At 43.6% G+C, this 20136-nt stretch overlaps 1 protein-coding gene and 1 non-coding gene across 2 annotated transcripts in view; both read left to right on the top strand.

The window, feature by feature from the left end:
* The first annotated feature begins 521 nt into the window (after positions 1–521).
* The window catches only part of IFT172 (intraflagellar transport 172), a 43243-nt gene continuing 23628 nt past the window's right edge, over positions 522–20136 (top strand). Inside the window, exons 1-16 of the mRNA XM_038006717.2 lie at positions 522–707; positions 4775–4918; positions 5153–5265; positions 5706–5745; positions 6036–6101; positions 6311–6390; positions 6594–6681; positions 8753–8967; positions 9870–9993; positions 10415–10510; positions 11863–12024; positions 12393–12446; positions 12680–12783; positions 13270–13355; positions 17718–17830; positions 18981–19148. Coding sequence (XP_037862645.1) covers positions 669–707; positions 4775–4918; positions 5153–5265; positions 5706–5745; positions 6036–6101; positions 6311–6390; positions 6594–6681; positions 8753–8967; positions 9870–9993; positions 10415–10510; positions 11863–12024; positions 12393–12446; positions 12680–12783; positions 13270–13355; positions 17718–17830; positions 18981–19148 — 1692 coding nt within the window. The 5' untranslated portion in view covers positions 522–668. The remainder of the gene's footprint in view (positions 708–4774; positions 4919–5152; positions 5266–5705; positions 5746–6035; positions 6102–6310; positions 6391–6593; positions 6682–8752; positions 8968–9869; positions 9994–10414; positions 10511–11862; positions 12025–12392; positions 12447–12679; positions 12784–13269; positions 13356–17717; positions 17831–18980; positions 19149–20136) is intronic.
* On the top strand, positions 14363–14464 carry LOC119627382 (U6 spliceosomal RNA). Its single transcript, XR_005243583.1, has one exon. It is a non-coding gene; the product is annotated as a U6 spliceosomal RNA (small nuclear RNA).

Below are 20136 nucleotides of genomic sequence, written 5' to 3'. Positions count from 1 at the left end.
TCTGGGTTGAATCCCAGTTCCAAGTCCTTCGCTGGCTATGTTAGTTTGAGCAAGTGCCTTGAGTCTCCTGTTATGTAAAATGAGACTAATAATAACGCTATCCTCTTCAAAATGCGGTTTTGGGATTAAATGACATAAATGCACGTACAATACTTTACACAGTATCTGGCAGACACGTAGTATTCATCGTTAGCTATCGTTATCAGCCTTGCGATTCCGTGCAAGTCATGTAACCTATTTGGGTACAATTCCGCCAACTGCAAAAGGCCTATCATGGCAACCGCCCTGCTTCCCTCCAGGGTTGTGAGGATTAAAAGAGAGTGCACTCAGCAACAGCCAGGTACATCGAAGAGCGAGACGGACCGCTATGACGTAGGACCCAGGGCTGGCCGAAGACTTATGGGCGGGGCTTGGTCTCGAGTTTGCATGCGGCGACAGGATTGGTCAAGGGGAGCATTCATCAAGCCCTCTCAAGGGCCCGCCCTAGATCTCACCGCGCTTGCGCACGTTCTGTTTGCTTCGCCGCAAAGCTACGTGTGACCTTGCGACGCGTGTTGCGCTCCGGTCGCATAAGCGTCAGCGGCTGTCGCTGCGACTGCGTGGCGGGTTGTCCAGGTAACCACGGGAGTTGTCGCTGTCTGGTAGCATCTGAGAGACAAGTGTGCGTCATGCAGTTGAAGCACCTGAGGACCCTGCTGAGCCCTCAGGTGAGGAGTTGCGTGCCAGTCCCTCCCCCTTCCGCTTTATGTTCCAAGAAAAGTGGGGGAACTGAAGTTTAATGATATTGAGCTCCTACTGTGTGCAGAAGGCTATAAAGGATATAGCGATGATCTGGACCCTGTCCTGTCGATACAGTGTTCAGGAGGCGAGATGCAGCGCTAAGGACTTGTAGCTTTCCTTACATTTCATTCACATCAGTTGTGTACAGGCCCCGTGCTGGGACTCGAAGGATACCCAAACCACCCGACTTATTCCCCTGCCTTCAGGCGGCTCGTATTAGAGGGAGAGGTGCACATGTAAGCAGCGAGTATGAATCTGCCCATAATTAAATAAACGCCTTAGGTGCAAGCCCTGAAGGGGGAGTGCAAAGACCGAACCGTGTATTCTGATTCAGGAGAGGCTGGGCACCAGGTGAGGAGTCCTGAAACATGGTGAAGAAAGGGTGGACTTTGGAGTTAGCACAGCAGAATTTAAGTCCTAGCTCCACCACTTCTTTCTTACTTTCTTTCTAAAATTTCTTACCTTGTCCTTATTTCAGATCCACCACTATTTATTTATTTAACTATTTGAGTCAGAGTCTTGCTCTGTCGCCCAGGCTGGAGTGCAGTGGCGTGATCTCACTGCAACCTCCGCCTCCCAGGTTCAAGCGATTTTCCTGCCATAGCCTCCCAAGTAGCACGCCCGGGTAATTTTTGTTTGTTTGTTTGCTTGCTTTTGGTTTTTTTGTGGAGATGAGGTTTCCCCATGTTGACCAGGCTGGCCACCACTACTTTAAACAAATGACCTGATATCTCTAACTTTAGCCTTTATCATACAGTGTCTCGGAGCACTCACAAACTTCTTAATTTGAAAAACATGAGTACTAATGGCAACTTTGGGGGACTTGGGGAAGACTTATATAGAGTAATATACACAAAAGAGCATTGTAAACTGAAAAGCAGTGTGAAAAATTGATAGACAAGAGGAAAGGACATTCAAAAATCAAAGGACAGAATAATACAAAGCTAATAAGAATAAGATGTCTGGCCAGGCACAGTGGCTCACACCTGTAATCCCAGCAATTTGGGAGGCCAAGGTGGGAGGATCACTTGGGCGCAGGAGTCCAGGACCTCTACAGAAAAATTTTGACCGGATGCAGTGGCTCACGCCTGTAATCCCAGCACTTTGGGAGGCCGAGGCGGGCGGATCACCTGAGGTCAGGAGTTCGAGTCCAGCCTGGTCAACATGGTGAAACCCCATCTCTACTAAAAATACAAAAATTAGCCAGGTGTGGTGGCAGCTGCCTGTAATCCCAGCTGCTCAGGAGGCTGAGGAAGGAGAATCGCTTGAACCTGGGAAGCAGAGGTTGCAGTGAGCTGAGATCGTGGGGGACAGGAGTGACACTATGTCAAAAAAAAAAAAAAATTAGCCACGTGTGGTGGCAAGCACCTGTAGGCCCAGCTGCTGGGGTCACTGAGGTGGGAGGATCTCCTGAGCCCAGGAGGTCAAGGCTGCAGTGAGATATGATCACACCACTGCACTCCAGCCTGGGTGACAGAGCGAGACTCTGTCTCAAAAATAAATAAGATGTTCCATAACTGAATGTGTAATATGTACTAGGGCATCTTAATAAAGAAATTGGGATTGTGGTTTATGGATTAAAATCATGGTTCTAGGCCAGGTGCAGTGGTTCATGCCTGTAAACCAAGCACTTTGGGAGGCCGAGGCAGGCGGATCACCAGAGGTCAGGGGTTCGAGACCAGCCTGGCCAACATGGTGAAACCCCACCTCTACTAAAAATACAAAAATTAGCTAGGTGTGGTGGTGCATGCCGGTAATCCTAGCTACTTGGGAGGCTGAGACGGGAGAATCGCTTGAACTCAGGAGGCAGAGATTGCAGTGAGCCGAGATCGCACCACTGCACTCCAGCCTGGGTGACAGAGTGAGACTCTGCCTCAAAAAGTAAATTAATTAATTAAATAAATCATGGTCCTACCACTTACAAACGGTGTATGTGAACTTGGGCAAATTACTTAATCTTTTTGGGCTTCCATTCCTCCATCTGTAAAAGGGGGATAATAGCATCTACCTCAGTGTCATGAGGTAAAATGAGATTATGCTTGTCAGGCACTTATCAAAATGCCTATTCTATGGTAAGTACTTGTTAAAGGCAAGCTCTTATTATTTTATTCCCTACCTCACTTAATAAAGCAATCTAGTGAGGTACATATTGTAGAGAAAGCAGAATTGATTATGGAAATCAGGAAGGCTTCACAGAGGGTGTGGCATTTGGACAATAGAAGGAAATTAGAACACAGGCCGGGCATGATGGCTCACATCTGTAATCCCAGCACTTCGGGAGGCCAAGGCAAGTGGATCACTTGAGGTCAGGAGTTCAAGACCAGCCAGGGCAATACGGTGAAACCCTGTCTCTACCAAAAATACAAAAAAATTAGCCGGGCACGATAGCGCACGCCTATGGCCTCAGCTACTTGGGAGGCTGAGGCAGGAGAATCTTTGAGCCTAAGAAACAGAGGTTGCAGTGAGCTGAGATTGTGACACTGCACTCCAGCCTGGGGGACAGAGTGAGACTCCATCAAAAAAAAAAAAAGAAAAAAGAAAAAAACAGAAGGAAATTAGAACAGAAAATAGTTGTGCTCTCTCCGCAGTTGGAGAAGACAAAAAAAAAAGAAAGAGATTTGTGCTCATTGCTCAGCAAGCTGTCTCTTGAATATGTAATTTAAACATTTCTTTGCCCTAACGGAAAAATTGGAAATGAAATCCTCCTTCAGTCTCTCAAAATAAGATGATGTCATGATGCAGGTAGGGCTGCATGCCCAGGATTGGGCAAAGCGATAAAGCAGGAGGATCAGCAACGGTTGATGAGGAGCCCTCAGCCCTTCTAACCTAATATAATGAAGAGTTAGAGGATCATAGTGATGGTGGTGTGGCTATTTTCTGGCTTGAGGATTTGGAGGAAAAGAGCCTTTTTATTTCTGACTTTGGAGATAGGTGAGTTTGGAGTGAAAAGTGTCAATGTTTTAAGCCAGAACTCTAGTATCCAAATAGTTAATCAAACAATTGGGGCAGAAGAAAAGCAGAATAAATGTTTTGTTTTCAAGGAAGGAAACCCTTCATAACAGAACTAGTCCCTTAGGACCAGAGCTAGTGTTGGAAGGGTCAGATCCAGTCCGAATAATTCACCTGGATAACTTCTAACTTGAGTTTCTGTGAAGTCGGTAGTTAAGAAGAAAAGAAAGTGGGATTGTTCACCCTGAGTCTCAACTCCTACTCCCCCTATCTTGAACTCTCACTGTCTCTCCCTTTCCTGCCAAATAAGCCCAAACTCCTTTGCCTGGCTTCAAAGACTTCCTGAGCTGGCCGTTTTTCCTGCCTTACCCCTTCTATTCTACTATTTATAAGGTATAATAGTTTCAAATAAACTAAATTACTATTTCTTGTCCAGAACTTGCCTTTGCTCATTGCCATTCCTTCCATCTCAGATAACTTCCTGCTCAACTGCATTCATTCTTCAAAGCTTAATTTTGATAATTTAAGCATAAAATTCTCTCAAGCTTCTCCAAACTATTGCAGTATTTTATACATACTTTAATAGGACTTTTCCTATTTTACACCATCTTATTAGACCTGGAGGGAGGATCTATGGTTTGTTTTTTGTCTCTCAGCCCCTGGCCATGTGCCTTGATCAATAAGGTGCTCAAAAAATATTAATTGAATGAATGGCTAACGACCAAAACTTACCAGACTAATTGAATTTATTTCATTAGTAGACCTGGGAACAAGGAGGCCATTGCAGAGATTCATTCATACAGTTGACTTAGCACACTGCCTCTCAGTGCATTTGCATATGAGTCTCTGAAAACACATTGTTCTCACAGTCCAGGATCTGAAGGCCTTGGAGACCAGGATGGGCTATAGGCATCTCTTTGTTTTGAGGATAGAATCATGACAGAAAGAAAATTGACCAGAATTACACTAGAATTAATAGAACTATAAATGCTTTTGGTATTCTAGACCAGCACATGGGTTTGTTCTTACCCCTTTGCCTCTGCAGGATGGAGCTGCAAAGGTGACTTGCATGGCTTGGTCCCAGAACAATGCCAAATTTGCTGTCTGCACAGTGGACCGAGTAGTCTTGCTGTATGATGAACATGGAGAACGGAGAGATAAATTCTCCACCAAACCAGCTGACATGAAGGTAAACAGTGTATTCACGTGTACCTTAACCTGTTGGTGGGGTCTCACAACCCTGGAAGACCTAGTCTGCCTCCTAGCCATCGGCATAGGAAATGGTGCACCCCACCTTTTTCTCAGTATAAATCCTCAAGCTCCCTTAGTAGCACACATATACCTTTTTTTTTCTCTTTTTTCTTTCATGTGTGCTCATTACTTCTTTTTCTTTTTCTTTCTTTTTTTTTTTTTGTTAACTCAGTATGGCAGGAAGAGCTATATGGTGAAGGGCATGGCTTTTTCTCCTGATTCCACTAAAATTGCCATAGGACAGACTGACAACATCATCTATGTCTACAAGATTGGAGAAGATTGGTGAGGATAGAGATTGGGAGATGTGATTGCCCGGGAAAGAAGGGGAAGGCAAGAGAAATGCCTCACTGGGGAGGGGAAATAAAGAGGATGAGAAGCCAAGCTTGACCGTTGAAGGCAGAGACTTTCTGGAGTCTGTTGTTGCTTTTCTGCCTTCGCCTGTCCCACGTGTTCTGCAGTCCCATCCCTGGAGGAAACAGTCCAAGATCAACAGCAGGCCCTGTGAGATCCTGGAAGCCCAGAGTGATGTCGCATCTTTGTTATTGTTCTGAAACTTCTTTAGGCTGCCTTATATGCCTCCCTTCAGGGCTCCTACAGAGTAGTCAGAAACACTAGTGGGCCAGGGAAGAAATCTGCTCTTTCTTCTCTTCCCTCAGCATCATTTTTGGCAATTTGTTTATGGAAGTGGTTTTTAATATGTTTCCCCTCCTTTTGTTTGGCAGGGGTGACAAGAAAGTCATCTGCAACAAGTTCATCCAGACGGTAAAGTTCAGACCAGTCACTGGAAGCTTAAGATGAACAAACATATATCAATATATCTACTTATAAATATGGCCAGGAGTTGCATTTCTAACATCTGAATGTGACTTTTCCTACTGCAAGGATGGTGCTTCGTGGCTGTACACGGTCATCTGCTGTCTTCCTTAGAGCCCTGTTGTGTCCCTTCCCTATAGGAGATTGACGTGGTGGTGTGTGGTGGGGTGTTGAAGTTGTTATAAATGTGTTGGCCCACACAGATGGGGTTATCCTTTTTATCATTTCCTTTCACACAGAGTGCTGTCACTTGTCTGCAGTGGCCCGCAGAGTACATCATTGTCTTTGGGCTGGCTGAAGGGAAGGTAAAAGAGGGAAGGGAAACACAAGAGAGGGGGTGGTAGGGATAATGGTTCTGGAGAGAGGAATATGGTTCACCCTCTTTCTTAGGATCAAGTTGTATGCTGGGGAGAATGCATAGGGACCAGTTTTGTGGGATAGTTTTTCCTTTTTTTCTTAAGGCCTAGTTAAATTTAAAATAGCCTAACCATACTTGTCATTTTTCCATTTTCAGGTTCGTTTAGCAAACACCAAAACTAATAAATCATCTACCATCTATGGGACAGAGTCTTACGTGGTGTCCCTGACAACAAAGTGAGTGAAGAGGAGTAGTATCACAAGAGTCTGGAAGTGTTAGAAAAACGCTGTGGGGAAATATGGACTGCAAGACCATAGTATGAAAGGCAGGAGAACTGGTAGCAGGAACCACAGACAGGGTTGTGTTTGACAGAGAAAGGGGCTTTCTTGGTGAGATAAAATAATCTCTTCCTATATTTCTCTCCTTCCTCCTTTTTTAGTTGCTCTGGGAAAGGAATTCTCTCTGGTCATGCAGATGGTACCATTGTTAGATATTTCTTTGATGATGAAGGCTCTGGAGAGTCACAGGTATGAATAAAGAATGTTGTGGGAGGCTGACGTGGGTGGATTGCTTGAGTCTAGGAGTTTGAAACCAGCCTGGGCAACACAGTGAAACCCTGTCTCTACCCCCCAAAAAAAAAAAACAAAAAAAAAACAAAAATTAGTTGGGCATGGTGGCGTGGGCCTGTAATCCCAGCTACTCAGGAAGCTGAAGTGGGAGGATCACTTGAGCCCAGGAGGCTGAGGCTGCAGTGAGCTGAAATAGCACCACTGCACTACAGCCTGGGTGACAGAACAAGACCCTGTCTCAGAAAAAAAAAAAAAAAAAAGGATGCTGTGGGATAGGGGATAAGGAAATTCCAGGAACCCTCCTAAAGGAGGTTGGACTTCTAAGGCATTTGGATTGAGGTACTAAGGGAGGAAGCTAGTGGAGTGAGACCTCAGGGACAGAGACAAAGTTGGATGTGGCCACTGAAAGGATTTGTGTTTAGGAGCCTGGAGCTTACTACTTATAAGAAGGGATGACTCAGGTGGAAAGGACTTTGAGACAAAGGGAAATAAAAACTCTTAGGGTAATGAAAAGTGAAAATTATTCCTATTTGTGTAAAATATATATAATATATATTTATGTATATGGATTCATAGAAACAAGAGTTAACAGTTTACTCTGGAGAGGGGAAAGGAAAAAGATGGGGAATAAAAAGGAAACTTTCATGTTACTCTATATAATTCTGTATTGTTTGAATCATTTATATTAAGAATTACTTGTGGGCCATGCACAGTTGTGCATGTCTGTAATCCCAGCACTTTGGGAGGCCAAGGCAGGTGGATCACCTGAGGTCAGGAGTTCGAGACCAGCCTGACGAACAAGGTGAAACCCTGTCTCTAATAGATACAAAAAAATTAGCTGGGCCTGGTGGCACATGCCTATAATCCCAGCTATTTGGGAGGCTGAGGCAGGAGAATCGCTTGAACCTGGGAGGCAGAGGTTGCAGTGAGCCAAGATTGCATGCCATTGTACTCCAGACTGGGCAACAAGAGGGAAACGCCGTCTTAAAAAAAAAAAAAAAAAAAGAATTACTTGTATAAGCTGGGCACAGTGGCTCACTCCTGTAATCGCAGCACTTTGGGAGGCTGAGGCGGGTGGATCACCTGAGGTCAGGAATTCGAGACCAGCCTGGCCAACATGGTGAAACCCCATCTCTACTAAAAATATAAAAATTAGCCAGGTGTGGGTGGCAAGTGCCTGGAATCCCAGCTACTCGGGAGACTGAGGCAGGAGAATCGGTTGAACCCAGGAGGTGAAGGTTGCAGTGAGGTGGAATGCGCCACCGCACTCTAGCCCAGGTGACAGAGTGAGACTCCATCTCAAAAAAAAAAAAAGAGAGATAATTACTTGTATAATAATTAAATTTAACCCTCCTTAAAAAAAGAAGCCCTATGCTCTTTGTGGGCCTAGATGCTGTTGGTTAATGTGTAGGACATCTCCGTTTTGGAGGAGCTTTACCAGGTATATATTAAAAATTTCCAATACGTGCCGGGCACGGTGGCTCATGCCTGTAATCCTAGCACTTTGAGAGGCCGAGAATCACAAGGTCAGGAGTTCAAGACCAGCCTGACCAACATGGTGAAACCCCATCTCTACTAAAAATACAAAAATTAGCCTGGTGTGGTGGCACACACCTGTAATCCCAGCTACTCAGGAGGCTGAGGCAGGAGAATTGCTTGAACCCGGGAGGCAGAGGTTGCAGCAAGCCGAGATCGCGCCACTGCATTCCAACCTGGGCAACAGAGTAAGACTCTGTCTAAAAAAAAAAAAAAAAAAAAAAAAAAAAAAAAAATTCCAATATACAGGCATTTTGAGGTTTTTCTAGAGCACAAGGTCAACAAGTGTTTGTACAGGGGTGTGTGTGTGTGTGTGTGTGTGTATGTGACAATTTGTGAAGAGTTCAGGATTAGGATGTGTTGGGATAGGAAAATGTTGGAAGAGACTTCTGCAGGGTATGATGGTCAGAGTGAAGGTACTAGGTGTTGAGAATGAGGAATTTCTCGGGTGGAGTCTTCGGAGAGTGATTGAAACCCTCTACTTCTGTCTTAGGGGAAGTTGGTTAACCACCCGTGTCCACCCTATGCCTTGGCATGGGCAACCAATAGCATCGTGGCTGCAGGCTGTGATCGGAAGATTGTAGCCTATGGAAAAGAAGGCCACGTGCTACAAACTTTTGATTATAGCCGTGACCCTCAGGAGCGGGAGTTCACCACAGCTGTAGCAAGTCCTGGGGGCCAGTCTGTTGTGCTAGGAAGTTATGACAGGTGAGTCCCCTTTCCAGTTTTATCTTCTGCCTGCTTTCTCTGTGAACACTCTCTGCTTTAGCCAAATTATTCTGAGCCAGATTGGGAGACTGGAGCAGAATCAAATGTATGTATGTAATTCATGCGCTGTCCTCTTCCTGCTCCCTCCATCCATTGGTGTGCTGGCAGTTCCAAAATGTCCTGGGCTCTTGTTTTGTCTCTGTGCCTCTCCCTGCACTTCCATAGCAAAATTCATCTCTATTTTCTGTTTCCATTGCCCTCTTTGAAACCGCTTAGAGTTTCTCACATTATATTACAGTTTGTTGTTTGCAAACTGTTGTTGTGTAGCCAGATAGATGGCTGAATCAGAGTCCTTGAGAAGGGGGCTTATTATTCATCTTTTTATCTCCAGTGCCTAGATTAGCATCTACATGCTTTATATCTAAGATATGCTCAGATGTTTGGCGAATGAATGAATGAATGATGGAACAGCAGATAAACAGCCATGTTCCAGGTCTCGTCATTTCTCTGGCATGTGTTTAACCCCAGCTTTGTCAGTCCTGTGTTTCTACCCCCTTCAATCTTATGTCTCCTTGTGTTCTCTTCTTTCTTCACTGACTCCTACCATTTATCTCCTTGTTGCATATTTTTTTTTGCTTCTAGTAGCTTATTTTTCTCACCTGCCCTGGTCTTTTTGTTTTCTCTGCTCCCCTCACACTTATTCTATTTTAGTTTTGCCTTGATTTTCCCAGCTTATTTCCTGTGCACCTTTATATCCTCTCCTGCTAGACTGCCTAGCTTGTCTGTTCTTTTTATTTCCTTTCTTTTCTGATATAGCAAGACTAATTTCCTTTGCTTATAAGCCCATTTGCACTCTTTAGCTCAGCCTTGATCTCTTCTAAAAGCCACATACTTTATTTCAGGCTTCGGGTGTTCAACTGGAGCCCTCAAAGAAGCATCTGGGAAGAGGCAAAGCCCAAGGAGATTGCCAATTTATACACCATCACTGCCTTGGCCTGGAAGCGGGATGGCTCACGGCTCTGTGTGGTGTGTTACTAGTAATCCCTTTCTGGATTGGTGACTTTCACCAAACTAGAAAAAAATCCTGCCTTATCCTAAAGCACTCTTCCCTGACACTAGAAAATCTCCTCTTTCCTTTTGACCCTAACCTAAAATTCTGGCGTTAAAGGCAGGAAAGAGAAATTCATACTTTATTGGAGGTCACAAAAGGGACAAAAAATTGTGTGTAGGCAGGGCTAGTTTCTCCCTTTTATCCCATTAATATGTTGTGCCCTTGAGTCCAATGATTGTAGCCTCTTTCCTTTTGGTAATTCCAAAAACTGCCAGGTCTTTCACTGCCAACTCTTCTCTAGACTCTAGAGCCTAGGTTTTGAGGATGTCTCTAGATACTCTCCCCATGCCAGTGTACTATGTGTGTGACCTTTTATGCTGTCACTTTCCCTTCTAGGGCACACTATGTGGTGGGGTGGAACAGTTTGACTGCTGTCTCCGAAGGAGTATTTACAAGAACAAGTTTGAGTTGACGTATGTGGGACCTAGCCAGGTAAGCAGGATGGTAGCCTACTGCACTGAGACTTTGCGTGGCTCATTCATCCTTATAATATTTGCCTGCCTCTGGCCACAGCCATAGTTCAAATTTCATCTTCATCCCTCTGGAAGAGCTGTTCTGGGCAACAGAATATGTCAGGGCAACACCTTGGTAACTTTCCTACTGTAGTTCTTGCAGCTTATTATAAGAGAAGTTTTGGCAGGGCGCGGTGGCTCATGCCTGTAATCCCAGCACTTTGGGGGGCCGAGGTGGGCAGATCACGAGGTCAGGAGATCGAAACCATCCTGGCTAACATGGTGAAACCCCGTCTTTACTAAAAATACAAAGAAATTAGCCAGGCGTGGTGGCGGGTGCCTGTAGTCCCAGCTACTTGGAAGGCTGAGGCAGGAGAATGGCGTGAACCTGGGAGGTGGAGGTTGCAATGAGCCAAGATCCTGCCACTGCACTCCAGCCTGGGTGACAGAGCAAGACTCTGTCTCAAGAAAAGAAAAAGAAAAGTTTTAAGCACCAGGCGTAAGGTGTGCAGATTGCCACTTAAGCCTTCCTGGCTTAAAACTTTACTGTCTACTCACTGGCAATTGGGCAATTGGATAAATAGGATTATAAATGTGAACTTTGTTGTTTTAAGGCCTCTGAGCTCACTATGTATGATGTTGCAAGCTAGAAATTTCTCAGTTCCTGGGCCCACTTTTCTCTTTTTTCTACCTCTGTCCTTCCATTTATTATACATTGGTTTCTTCATTCTTTTATTCTTTCCAGAAACATTTATTCATTCTCTACTTTGTGTCAGCAGTGTTAGGCATTGGGAATACACAGATAATTATCTGTAAGACATTGTCCCTTGATCAAGGAGATCATTATAACAGAGGACACAGACATATCAAAAAATAATATTAGCCAGATGCAGTGGCACATGCCTGTAGTCTCAGCTACTCAGGAGGCCGAGACAGGAGGATTGCTTGAACCCAGGAGTTCAAGGCCAGCCTAAGCAACATACTGAGACCCTGTCAATCAGTCAGTCAACCGATCAATACGTACACTGTGATTAGTGATATGTAAGGTTTGTACAAAGACTATGAGAACATAGAATGATTGGTTTTACCCAGTGGAACTTTCAGAATTATATAAATTGTGAGCGTCAAAAGAGATAATATAGGAAAGCATTTCATAAATAGTAAATCCCCATATAAACGTAAGATATCATTACTATCAACAATATCCTAGACCCAGGGAGGAAACAAGGTATTAGCTTTGTTTAGCACTGTGGAGGTAGGCAAAGGGCATCGTTGTTCACCCTTCTTTTGGTCTGGGGAAGCCTAAGGGGCTCAGACATGTCCTTTACCAAGGTGATTGTGAAGAACCTGTCATCAGGAACCCGAGTGGTGCTCAAGTCACACTATGGCTATGAGGTGGAAGAGGTGAAAATCCTAGGAAAGGAACGTTACTTGGTGGCCCACACATCAGACACACTGCTGCTGGGGGACCTGAACACTAATCGGCTTAGTGAGGTAGGAACCAAAATTGATGGTAGGGTGGGGAATAGGGCATCTTGGCTTAATACTTGTGGGGACCCAAAATCCCTTCTCTCCGTGAGAAGTTCTAACATTCTGGTGTAGGGGACCTGGTTTCAGGGAAGGAGACCCAGGAGGTTATAATCTCAGAGTATGAATCACCATATTTGGACTGTTTTTATGCCATCTCTCAGAAACATCTCTCTGGTTTCTCTCAGGGACCAGAGCAAATTCTGATATAGCACCTCTTTTGTGTAGTGCCAAAGCCTATGTAAATATGATCTTTCCGCTTCCCAACCTGTCATTCTTTCGGCATTATCTTGGGTATTTATCCACATTGCTTCTTAAGTCTTCTCCCATTGCAGATAGCCTGGCAAGGATCTGGTGGCAATGAGAAGTATTTCTTTGAAAATGAGAATGTGAGTAGAACTTGATTCACTATCACCATCTCGATAAGCCTCCTTCTAGCTTCTGTGTCATAAAGATGGCAAGTTGCAAGGGATAGGGAAACAGCAGATAAACGGGAGGATGAAATTGGCAGGGTAAGAGAGCAAGGAGAAAAGTGGTAGTCACCTTGAACGGACAGTACATCTCCCACTACTGTTTTTCTTCATGTAGCCTTTCCACCGTATAACAACTCCATTTTTCCCAGGTATGCATGATCTTCAATGCCGGAGAGCTAACCCTGGTGGAATATGGCAATAATGACACCTTGGGTTCCGTACGCACTGAATTCATGAACCCCCACCTCATCAGGTAACCTCACAAGATTCTCTAAATCCCTGAAACCCAAAATAATTCCTTTTGGACTCCTAAATTCTGCGTCCTCCAGTTAATCTAAAAGATTCAGCCAGGCGTGATGGCTCACACCTATAATCCCAGCACTTTGGGAGGCAGAGGCAAGCAGATTACTTGAGTCAAGGAGTTCAAGAGCAGCCTGGGCAACATGGTGAAACCCCCTCTCTACTAAAAATACAAAAAATTATCCAGGCATGGTGGCACACCCCTGTAGTCCCAGTTACTCAGGAGGCTGAGGTGGGAGAATCACCTGGAGCTTAGGAAGTCGAAGTTGTAGTGAGCCGTGATCACACCATTGCACTACAGCTTTGGCAACCAGAGTGAGACCCTGTCTCAAAATAAATAAATAAATAAAAGCTTCATCCCATATGGTACTTCAGAGCCTTTAATAAACATCCCAGCTACCTCAGCCCATTTTGCCTTACCTCGCCCTTCATGTTTCAGTGTTCGTATTAATGAGAGGTGTCAGCGAGGAACAGAAGATAATAAGAAATTGGCTTATCTTATTGATATTAAGACTATTGCTATAGGTGAGTAAGACTCTCTCATAATTTTAATAACAAAATAGATGTTTATATCACGCTTCCATACCACAGGATTGTGTTCAGTGGGGAATGCAGGAATCTGAGAAGCACCAGGTAAACAGTAACCCCACATGTACAGTGGATATATATGAAATGTTTAAGTCGATATGTGTGCATCTGTACCTGGATATCTAGATATAAAAACAAAGGTACAGGCCAGGCACAGTTACTCATGCTTGTAATCCCAGCACTTTGGAAGGGCAAGGCAGGAGGATCATTTGAGCCCAGTAGTTCAAGGCTGCAGTGAGCCATGATTGTGCCACTGCACTCCAGCCTAGATGATGGAGTAAGACCCCATCTCTTAAAACAAAAACAAAGACAAATCCCAAAGGTCCATAAAATTATTCATGTTCTCTAGACATATATCTTAGGGTTGGCAAATTGTGAGTGGTAGAGAAGGCCCATTAAATTTATGAATTTTCCTGTTTAGACTTCATAGAATCATAGACTGTTAGAACTGGAAGAGGTCTTATTTTTTGTATAGTTTATCATTGGTAACTAATAATGACAGAAACTTTATTTGCATTTCACAATTATTATGAAATGTTTCAAGCATAAAAAATAGTATAGATTGCATTACCTATACAATGTAGCTGTTAAAAATGGGGCTCTGGGCCAGGCACAGTGGCTCACACTTGTAATCCCACCACTTTGGGAGGCTGAGGCGGGCGGGTTGCTTGAGCTCAGGAGTTTGAGATCAGCCTAGGCAACGTGGTGAGACTCTGTCTCTATGAAAGAAGAAATTAATTAAATTAAAAAAAAAAAAACAAATGGGGCTCTGGAGTCAAACCGTCTCACTTCTCTACCTGTGTGATCTTAGGAAGTTACTTCATCTTTCTAATATCTCAGTTTCCTACAAAATAGGGATAAAAATAGTACCTACTTTATATGAAATACACTTATCCCTGGTACATAGTAATAAATGTTAGCTATTAATAATAATGATATTTTTCTTGCTTTGGCAGTACATATATTAAAATTGGAATGATAAAGAGAAGATTAGCATGGCCCCATGCAAGGATGACACACAAATTTATGAAGCTTTCCACTTTAAACCAATTTTTTTGAAAGAAGATATTATCACTTGTTTATTCATACCCAGTTCTGTCAAATCCTGATATTTTGTTATATTTACGTTGAATCATTTTATATCCTCCCTCTTATTGATGGGCATTTAAGTTGCTGATTTTTCACTATTACAGTGATTTGGTTCTCTGAGTTCCATGCCTAGAATGGAACTGCTAAATCATAGAGGACCTGTGTCTTCGACTTCACTAAATATTTCCAAATTGTTCTCTAAAAAAGTTATACCAATTTCTATTCCCACCAGCCGTTAGAGTTTCTATTGTCCGACATCTTCTGTAATACTTGAAATTGCCTGACTTCATAATTTGGCTTAAACATGATATATATAAAATTATCTCTCTATATTAATTTCATATATAATAATTATTGACCATTTATATTTCTTCTTCTGTGAATTGCTAGTTCCTATCTCTTATCCATTTTTAAAATCAGAGTGTCTCGGCCGGGCGCCGGTGGCTCAAGCCTGTAATCCCAGCACTTTGGGAGGCCGAGACGGGCGGATCACGAGGTCAGGAGATCGAGACCATCCTGGCTAACACAGTGAAACCCCGTCTCTACTAAAAAATACAAAAAAACTAGCCGGGCGAGGTGGTGGGTGCCTGTAGTCCCAGCTACTCGGGAGGCTGAGGCAGGAGAATGGCATGAACCTGGGAGGCGGAGCTTGCAGTGAGCCGAGATCTGGCCACTGCACTCCAGCCTGGGCGACAGAGCGAGACTCCGTCTCAAAAAAAAAAAAAAAAAAAAAAAGAAATCAGTGTCTCTTCCTCATTGATTTGAAGTCTTTGCATATGCTTGTATAGACTTTGGTGGTTATTTGCATTGCAGATATTTTTGCCTTAGCCTGTGGCTTGTCTTTTCTCTCCTTTTAGGAGTCTTTCACTGTTCAGACATTTTCACTTTAAAATAGTCCATTTTTTTCACTTAAAAAAAATTAGTTTGAGGCCGGACACAGTGGCTTACGCCTGTAATCCCAGCACTTTGGGAGGCCAAGGCAGGCGGATCACTTGAGGTCAGGAGTTTGAGAACAGCCTGGCCAATATGGTGAAACCCCATCTCTACTAAAAATGCAAAAATTTGCCGGGCATGGTGGAGGGCACCTGTAATCCCAGCTACTCGGGAGGCTAAGGCAGGAGAATTGCTTGAACCGGGGAGGCAGAGATTGCAGTGAGCTGAGATTGCGCCACTGTGCTCCAGCCTGGGCAATAAGAGTGAAACTCTGTCTCCAAAAAAAAAAAAAAAATGTGTGTGTGTGTGTGTATATATATATGTATATATAGTTTGTGATGCTTTAGGTCTTATTTAAGAAATCCTTTCCTATTCCCTCCTATATTTTAACATTTTTAAATTTTGCTTTTCACCTGGAATTTGTTTTATGTATAATGTGGGTAGGGATCTAATTTTATTTTATTTTTCCATATGTTTAACCATTTGTTGAAAGTCCATTCTTCACCCTCTAATTTGTAATGCAGTCTGTCATAAATCAAGTTTCCATATACATATGAGTCTATTCTTAAAGTAGTTGCACATTTCATGAATATTATATTTCACATGAGGTTTCTGCACTCAGAAATGTAGGTATCTATAATGGAAACAATAATGTAGACCAAGAGGCCTAAGATTCCAGCAGCAAAAATGAGTTGTGAGAACTTGGACAAGCAATTTCACTCTGTAGGTCTCATTTTCAATGTATGTAAAATGACAGAGTTCAAGGCCAGGTATGGTGGCTCATGTCTGTAATCCCAGTACTTTGAGAGGCCGAGGCGGGTGGATCACCTGAGGTCAGGAGTTCGAGACCAGCCTGACCAATGTGGTGAAACTCTATCTCTACTAAAAATACAAAAATTAACTGGGCATGGTGACGGGTACCTATAATCCCAGCTACTCAGGAGGCTGAGGCAGGAGAATCGCCTGAATCCGAGAGGCGGAGGTTACAGTGAGCCAAGATGGTGCCACTGCATTCCAGCTGGGTGAGAAGAGTGAAACTCTGTCTTGGGGGAAAAAAAAAGAGTTCCTCTCTTAACTTTTTTGGGCTATCAACCCTTTGGAGTACCTAAAATTGTAGACCTTCTCAGAGAAAAATATATACTATACACACATAATTTTATGTATAATTTCAGGGTTCTCAGGAGTTAGGGTCCTTGCCACTCTAGAACTCTGATTCTTCTTATAATTGGGGCATTAAAATATGGCTTTATCATTTTCTTTTTTTTTTTTTTTGAGACTGTCTTGCTCTGTCGTCCAGGCTGGAGTGCAGTGGCGTGATATTGGCTCACTGCAGCCTCTGCCTCCTGGGTTCAAGCAATTCTCTTGCCTCAGCCTCCCAAGTAGCTGGGACTACAGGCGCCCACCACCACACCCAGCTAATTTTTTTTTGTATTTTTAGTAGAGACAGGGTTTCACCACATTGGCCAGGCTGGTCTCCAAATCCTAACCTCAGGTGATCTGCCCACCTCGGCCTCCCAAAGTGCTGAGATTGCAGGCATGAGCCACCATGCCCAGCCAATTTTACTTTTTAATTAAAGGAAGATTGTTTTTTAAATTGGTCTTCACAATTATAGACAGCAGCGGACATTTGGTCCTTAGCTTAAGCATATATAACAAAGTGAGGCACGTTGTTCATTAATAATGGATATCACTAAAACTTGTAAGTAGGCTTTGACCAAGAGACTCCCTGAAAGCATCCCAGCCAACCCTAATTGGTCTGCTGTAAATGTGATAGTTTCTGATACTGTCTACAAGATTCAAATCAAACTAAAATATTCATCCTCTGCAGTGACCAGCCTAACTTTAATCAGAGGTTTGTCTGTGTGCCTTCCCCACCATCCACCCTTGCAGTGCTCTTACACAGTAGGCATTCAAATTTGCAGGTAACTTCTTAGAGCATATGACCATCAAAGTCATTTATTCATCAGCCTTGTCTCACTGCTGTGTTGTATCAGGCTTATCTTTAATGTGCTCAGTGCTGCCTTCGAGGGGATTCGATGAGTAGGAGAAGCCTCTTGCTCAATAGTTCTAGTCTGCTCTGAGGTAACTCTGTAAGTCCCAGAGTGACGACATTTCTGTGGGTCTGGACCTTTTGAGTTAACAACATAGTTAAACAAAACTTCTACAATTCTAAAAGAGACCCAGCTTCCTAGACTTCCTATCAAAATTATGTGTGTTGGCCACACTATGTACATGTGTGGAATCTCTCTTCTTAACCCTGTCTCCTTTATTCTATAGTGGATCTGATTGGTGGCTACAACATTGGCACCGTGAGCCATGAGAGCCGCGTGGATTGGCTGGAACTTAATGAGACTGGACACAAGCTCCTCTTCAGGGACCGGAAACTTCGTGTGAGAAGAGCTACTAAGGCCTTAGGCATTGGCTGGACCACAGAGGGTGTGAGACAAGCTGCCACCAGGGACTGAGGGAGGCAGGATGGAGCATGTTGTCTTTGCTGTATCATCAGCATAGCAGAAGGCACAGAAGAATCAACATTCTCTGTAGCTGATACCGAAATCCATCCTTTATTACCTCTTTTTTTTTTTTTTTTTTTTTGGAGACAGAGTCTTACTCTGTCACCTAGGCTGGAGTGCAGTGGTATGATCTCGGCTCACTGCAACCCCTGCCTCCCAGGTTCAAGTGATTCACCTGCCTCAGCCTCCCATCTGCCTCAGATGGTGTAGCAGGGACTATAGGCACATGCCACCACACCTAGATAATTTTTGTATTTTTAGTAGAGATGGGTTTTCACCATGTTGGTCAGGCTGGTCTCAAACTCCTGACCTCACGTGATCTGCCCGCCTCAGCATCCCAAAGTGCTGGGATTACAGGTGTGAGCCACCACGCCCAGCAATCCTATATTACCTCAGAGGTGATTGTATTATGGCAACAAAGTCAAGGGAGCTTGGAAGTTGGTGTCTCTTACTGTTCACAGTCTGTGCCCTCAGGAAACTTCCTTAACCCTGCATTCCTCCTGCTCATGCCTAGCTGACCTTCACCGAGACCTGCTGTCCAGTGCTTTTCAGCCACACTTATCTGATGGCACGAACTGGCTGGAGGACAGCCTCTTCATCCCTCATTGATTCTCATCCCAATATGGTAGCACCAGAGTGTTCAACCTCAGATCAAAGAGACAACCTGATGATTTTAATTTCAGTGAAAGCCACATCACAACTTTCCAGATAATTTAATTTTTCTAGTGGCCTGCCATTTGTAATCCAAGCTGATAACTCTGGCCCAGAGTTATTTCAAGAAGGAAAGTCTGACCTTCACCTACCTTAAAATTCCTGGGATGTAGATCTTTGTTCTGTGGGCCATCTCTTACTTGACCAGAGTTAGGATATACCAGCTCAGCAGAAAGCAGATCAGTAAGCTTTGAAATGCAGCATGAACCTGAGTGGTGGGTTAGCTCACCACATCTCACCATTAAGGAAATAGTCAAAAGCAGGAGACAACCCCACATCCCCTTCTAATTGTGTTATCTGCCTCTTCTTTCTTCAGTTGCATCTATATGATATTGAAAGCTGCTCTAAGACAATGATCCTCAACTTCTGCTCCTACGTGCAGTGGGTCCCAGGAAGTGATGTGCTGGTAGCTCAGAACCGAAACAGCCTGTGTGTGTGGTACAACATTGAGGCACCTGAGAGAGTCACCATGTTCACTATTAGGGTATGTTGGACACTAGGGGCCCTCAGATGTGATATTGAGCTGATTAATTAGAGCCATGAGGAGACTCTGAAGGCTACTTGGTTTTCTGTGTCCACCACCCTTAATCTCTGTGATGGAATTGGCAAATGAAGCTTAGACTTATGAACTAACACCCAGAACCATCCTTTTTCAGATTCCTGACATTATATTAGACCCTTGGAGTATGGGTTCATTACAGTGGCCCTGGGAAGTCACCAGGTCATAATATGGAGATCCCTCTAGGCTGGAAATCCCTGATAGGAGAGGCAGTTCTAATGTCATCTCCTTCTGTGCTGATTCTCCGTTATAAGCCATGCAAAGTGCCTTTTTTTCTTAAATTACAGATCAGATCTTCTCTCCTATCCTACCACAACATCACACATAGCCGGTAGTCTTCCAAAATCTCGGGGGAGCCAGAGAAAACAAGAGAGGCAGGCTCCTATGCTAGGCTAGGATGACTGGTGTGTGTATGGGTAGAGCGCTTGATGCTTTCTTTTTTGTCCTTTTCCATACCTTTTTTTATCTCCTTTTTGCCTCATTTTAAACTGATTAGGGTCTAAAATTTATTTGTTTAGTTCTTTCTTTCTTTTTATCTCTCTCTCTCTTTCTGTCTTTCTCTCTTTTACTCTCTCTTCTCTGTTTTCTTTTTCTCTCTCTCTCTCTCTCTATTCTTTCTTTCTGAGACAGGGTTTCACACTATCTCCCAGGCTGGAGTGCAGTGATACAGTCATAGCTCATTGCAACCTCAACCTCCTGGGCTCAACCAATCCTCCTGCCTCAGCCTTCTGTATAGCTAGGACTACAGGTGCATGCCACCATGTCTGGCTAATTCTGTCCTTTCTTTAAACACTTTTTTTTTTTTTTTTTTTTTTACATTTTGGGTTTGAAAGTTATATATCCTATTTCTGTAGAGGCTATCTTGAAAGTTTTAACGTGTACTTAAATGAACAAAGTCTAAAGTTAATCAGCA

Source organism: Chlorocebus sabaeus, chromosome 14 (assembly GCF_047675955.1).
Source record: "Chlorocebus sabaeus isolate Y175 chromosome 14, mChlSab1.0.hap1, whole genome shotgun sequence".
Lineage (NCBI taxonomy): Eukaryota > Metazoa > Chordata > Mammalia > Primates > Cercopithecidae > Chlorocebus > Chlorocebus sabaeus.
Note: the sequence above shows the minus strand (reverse complement) of the source record. Positions and strands in the feature narration are given on the sequence as shown.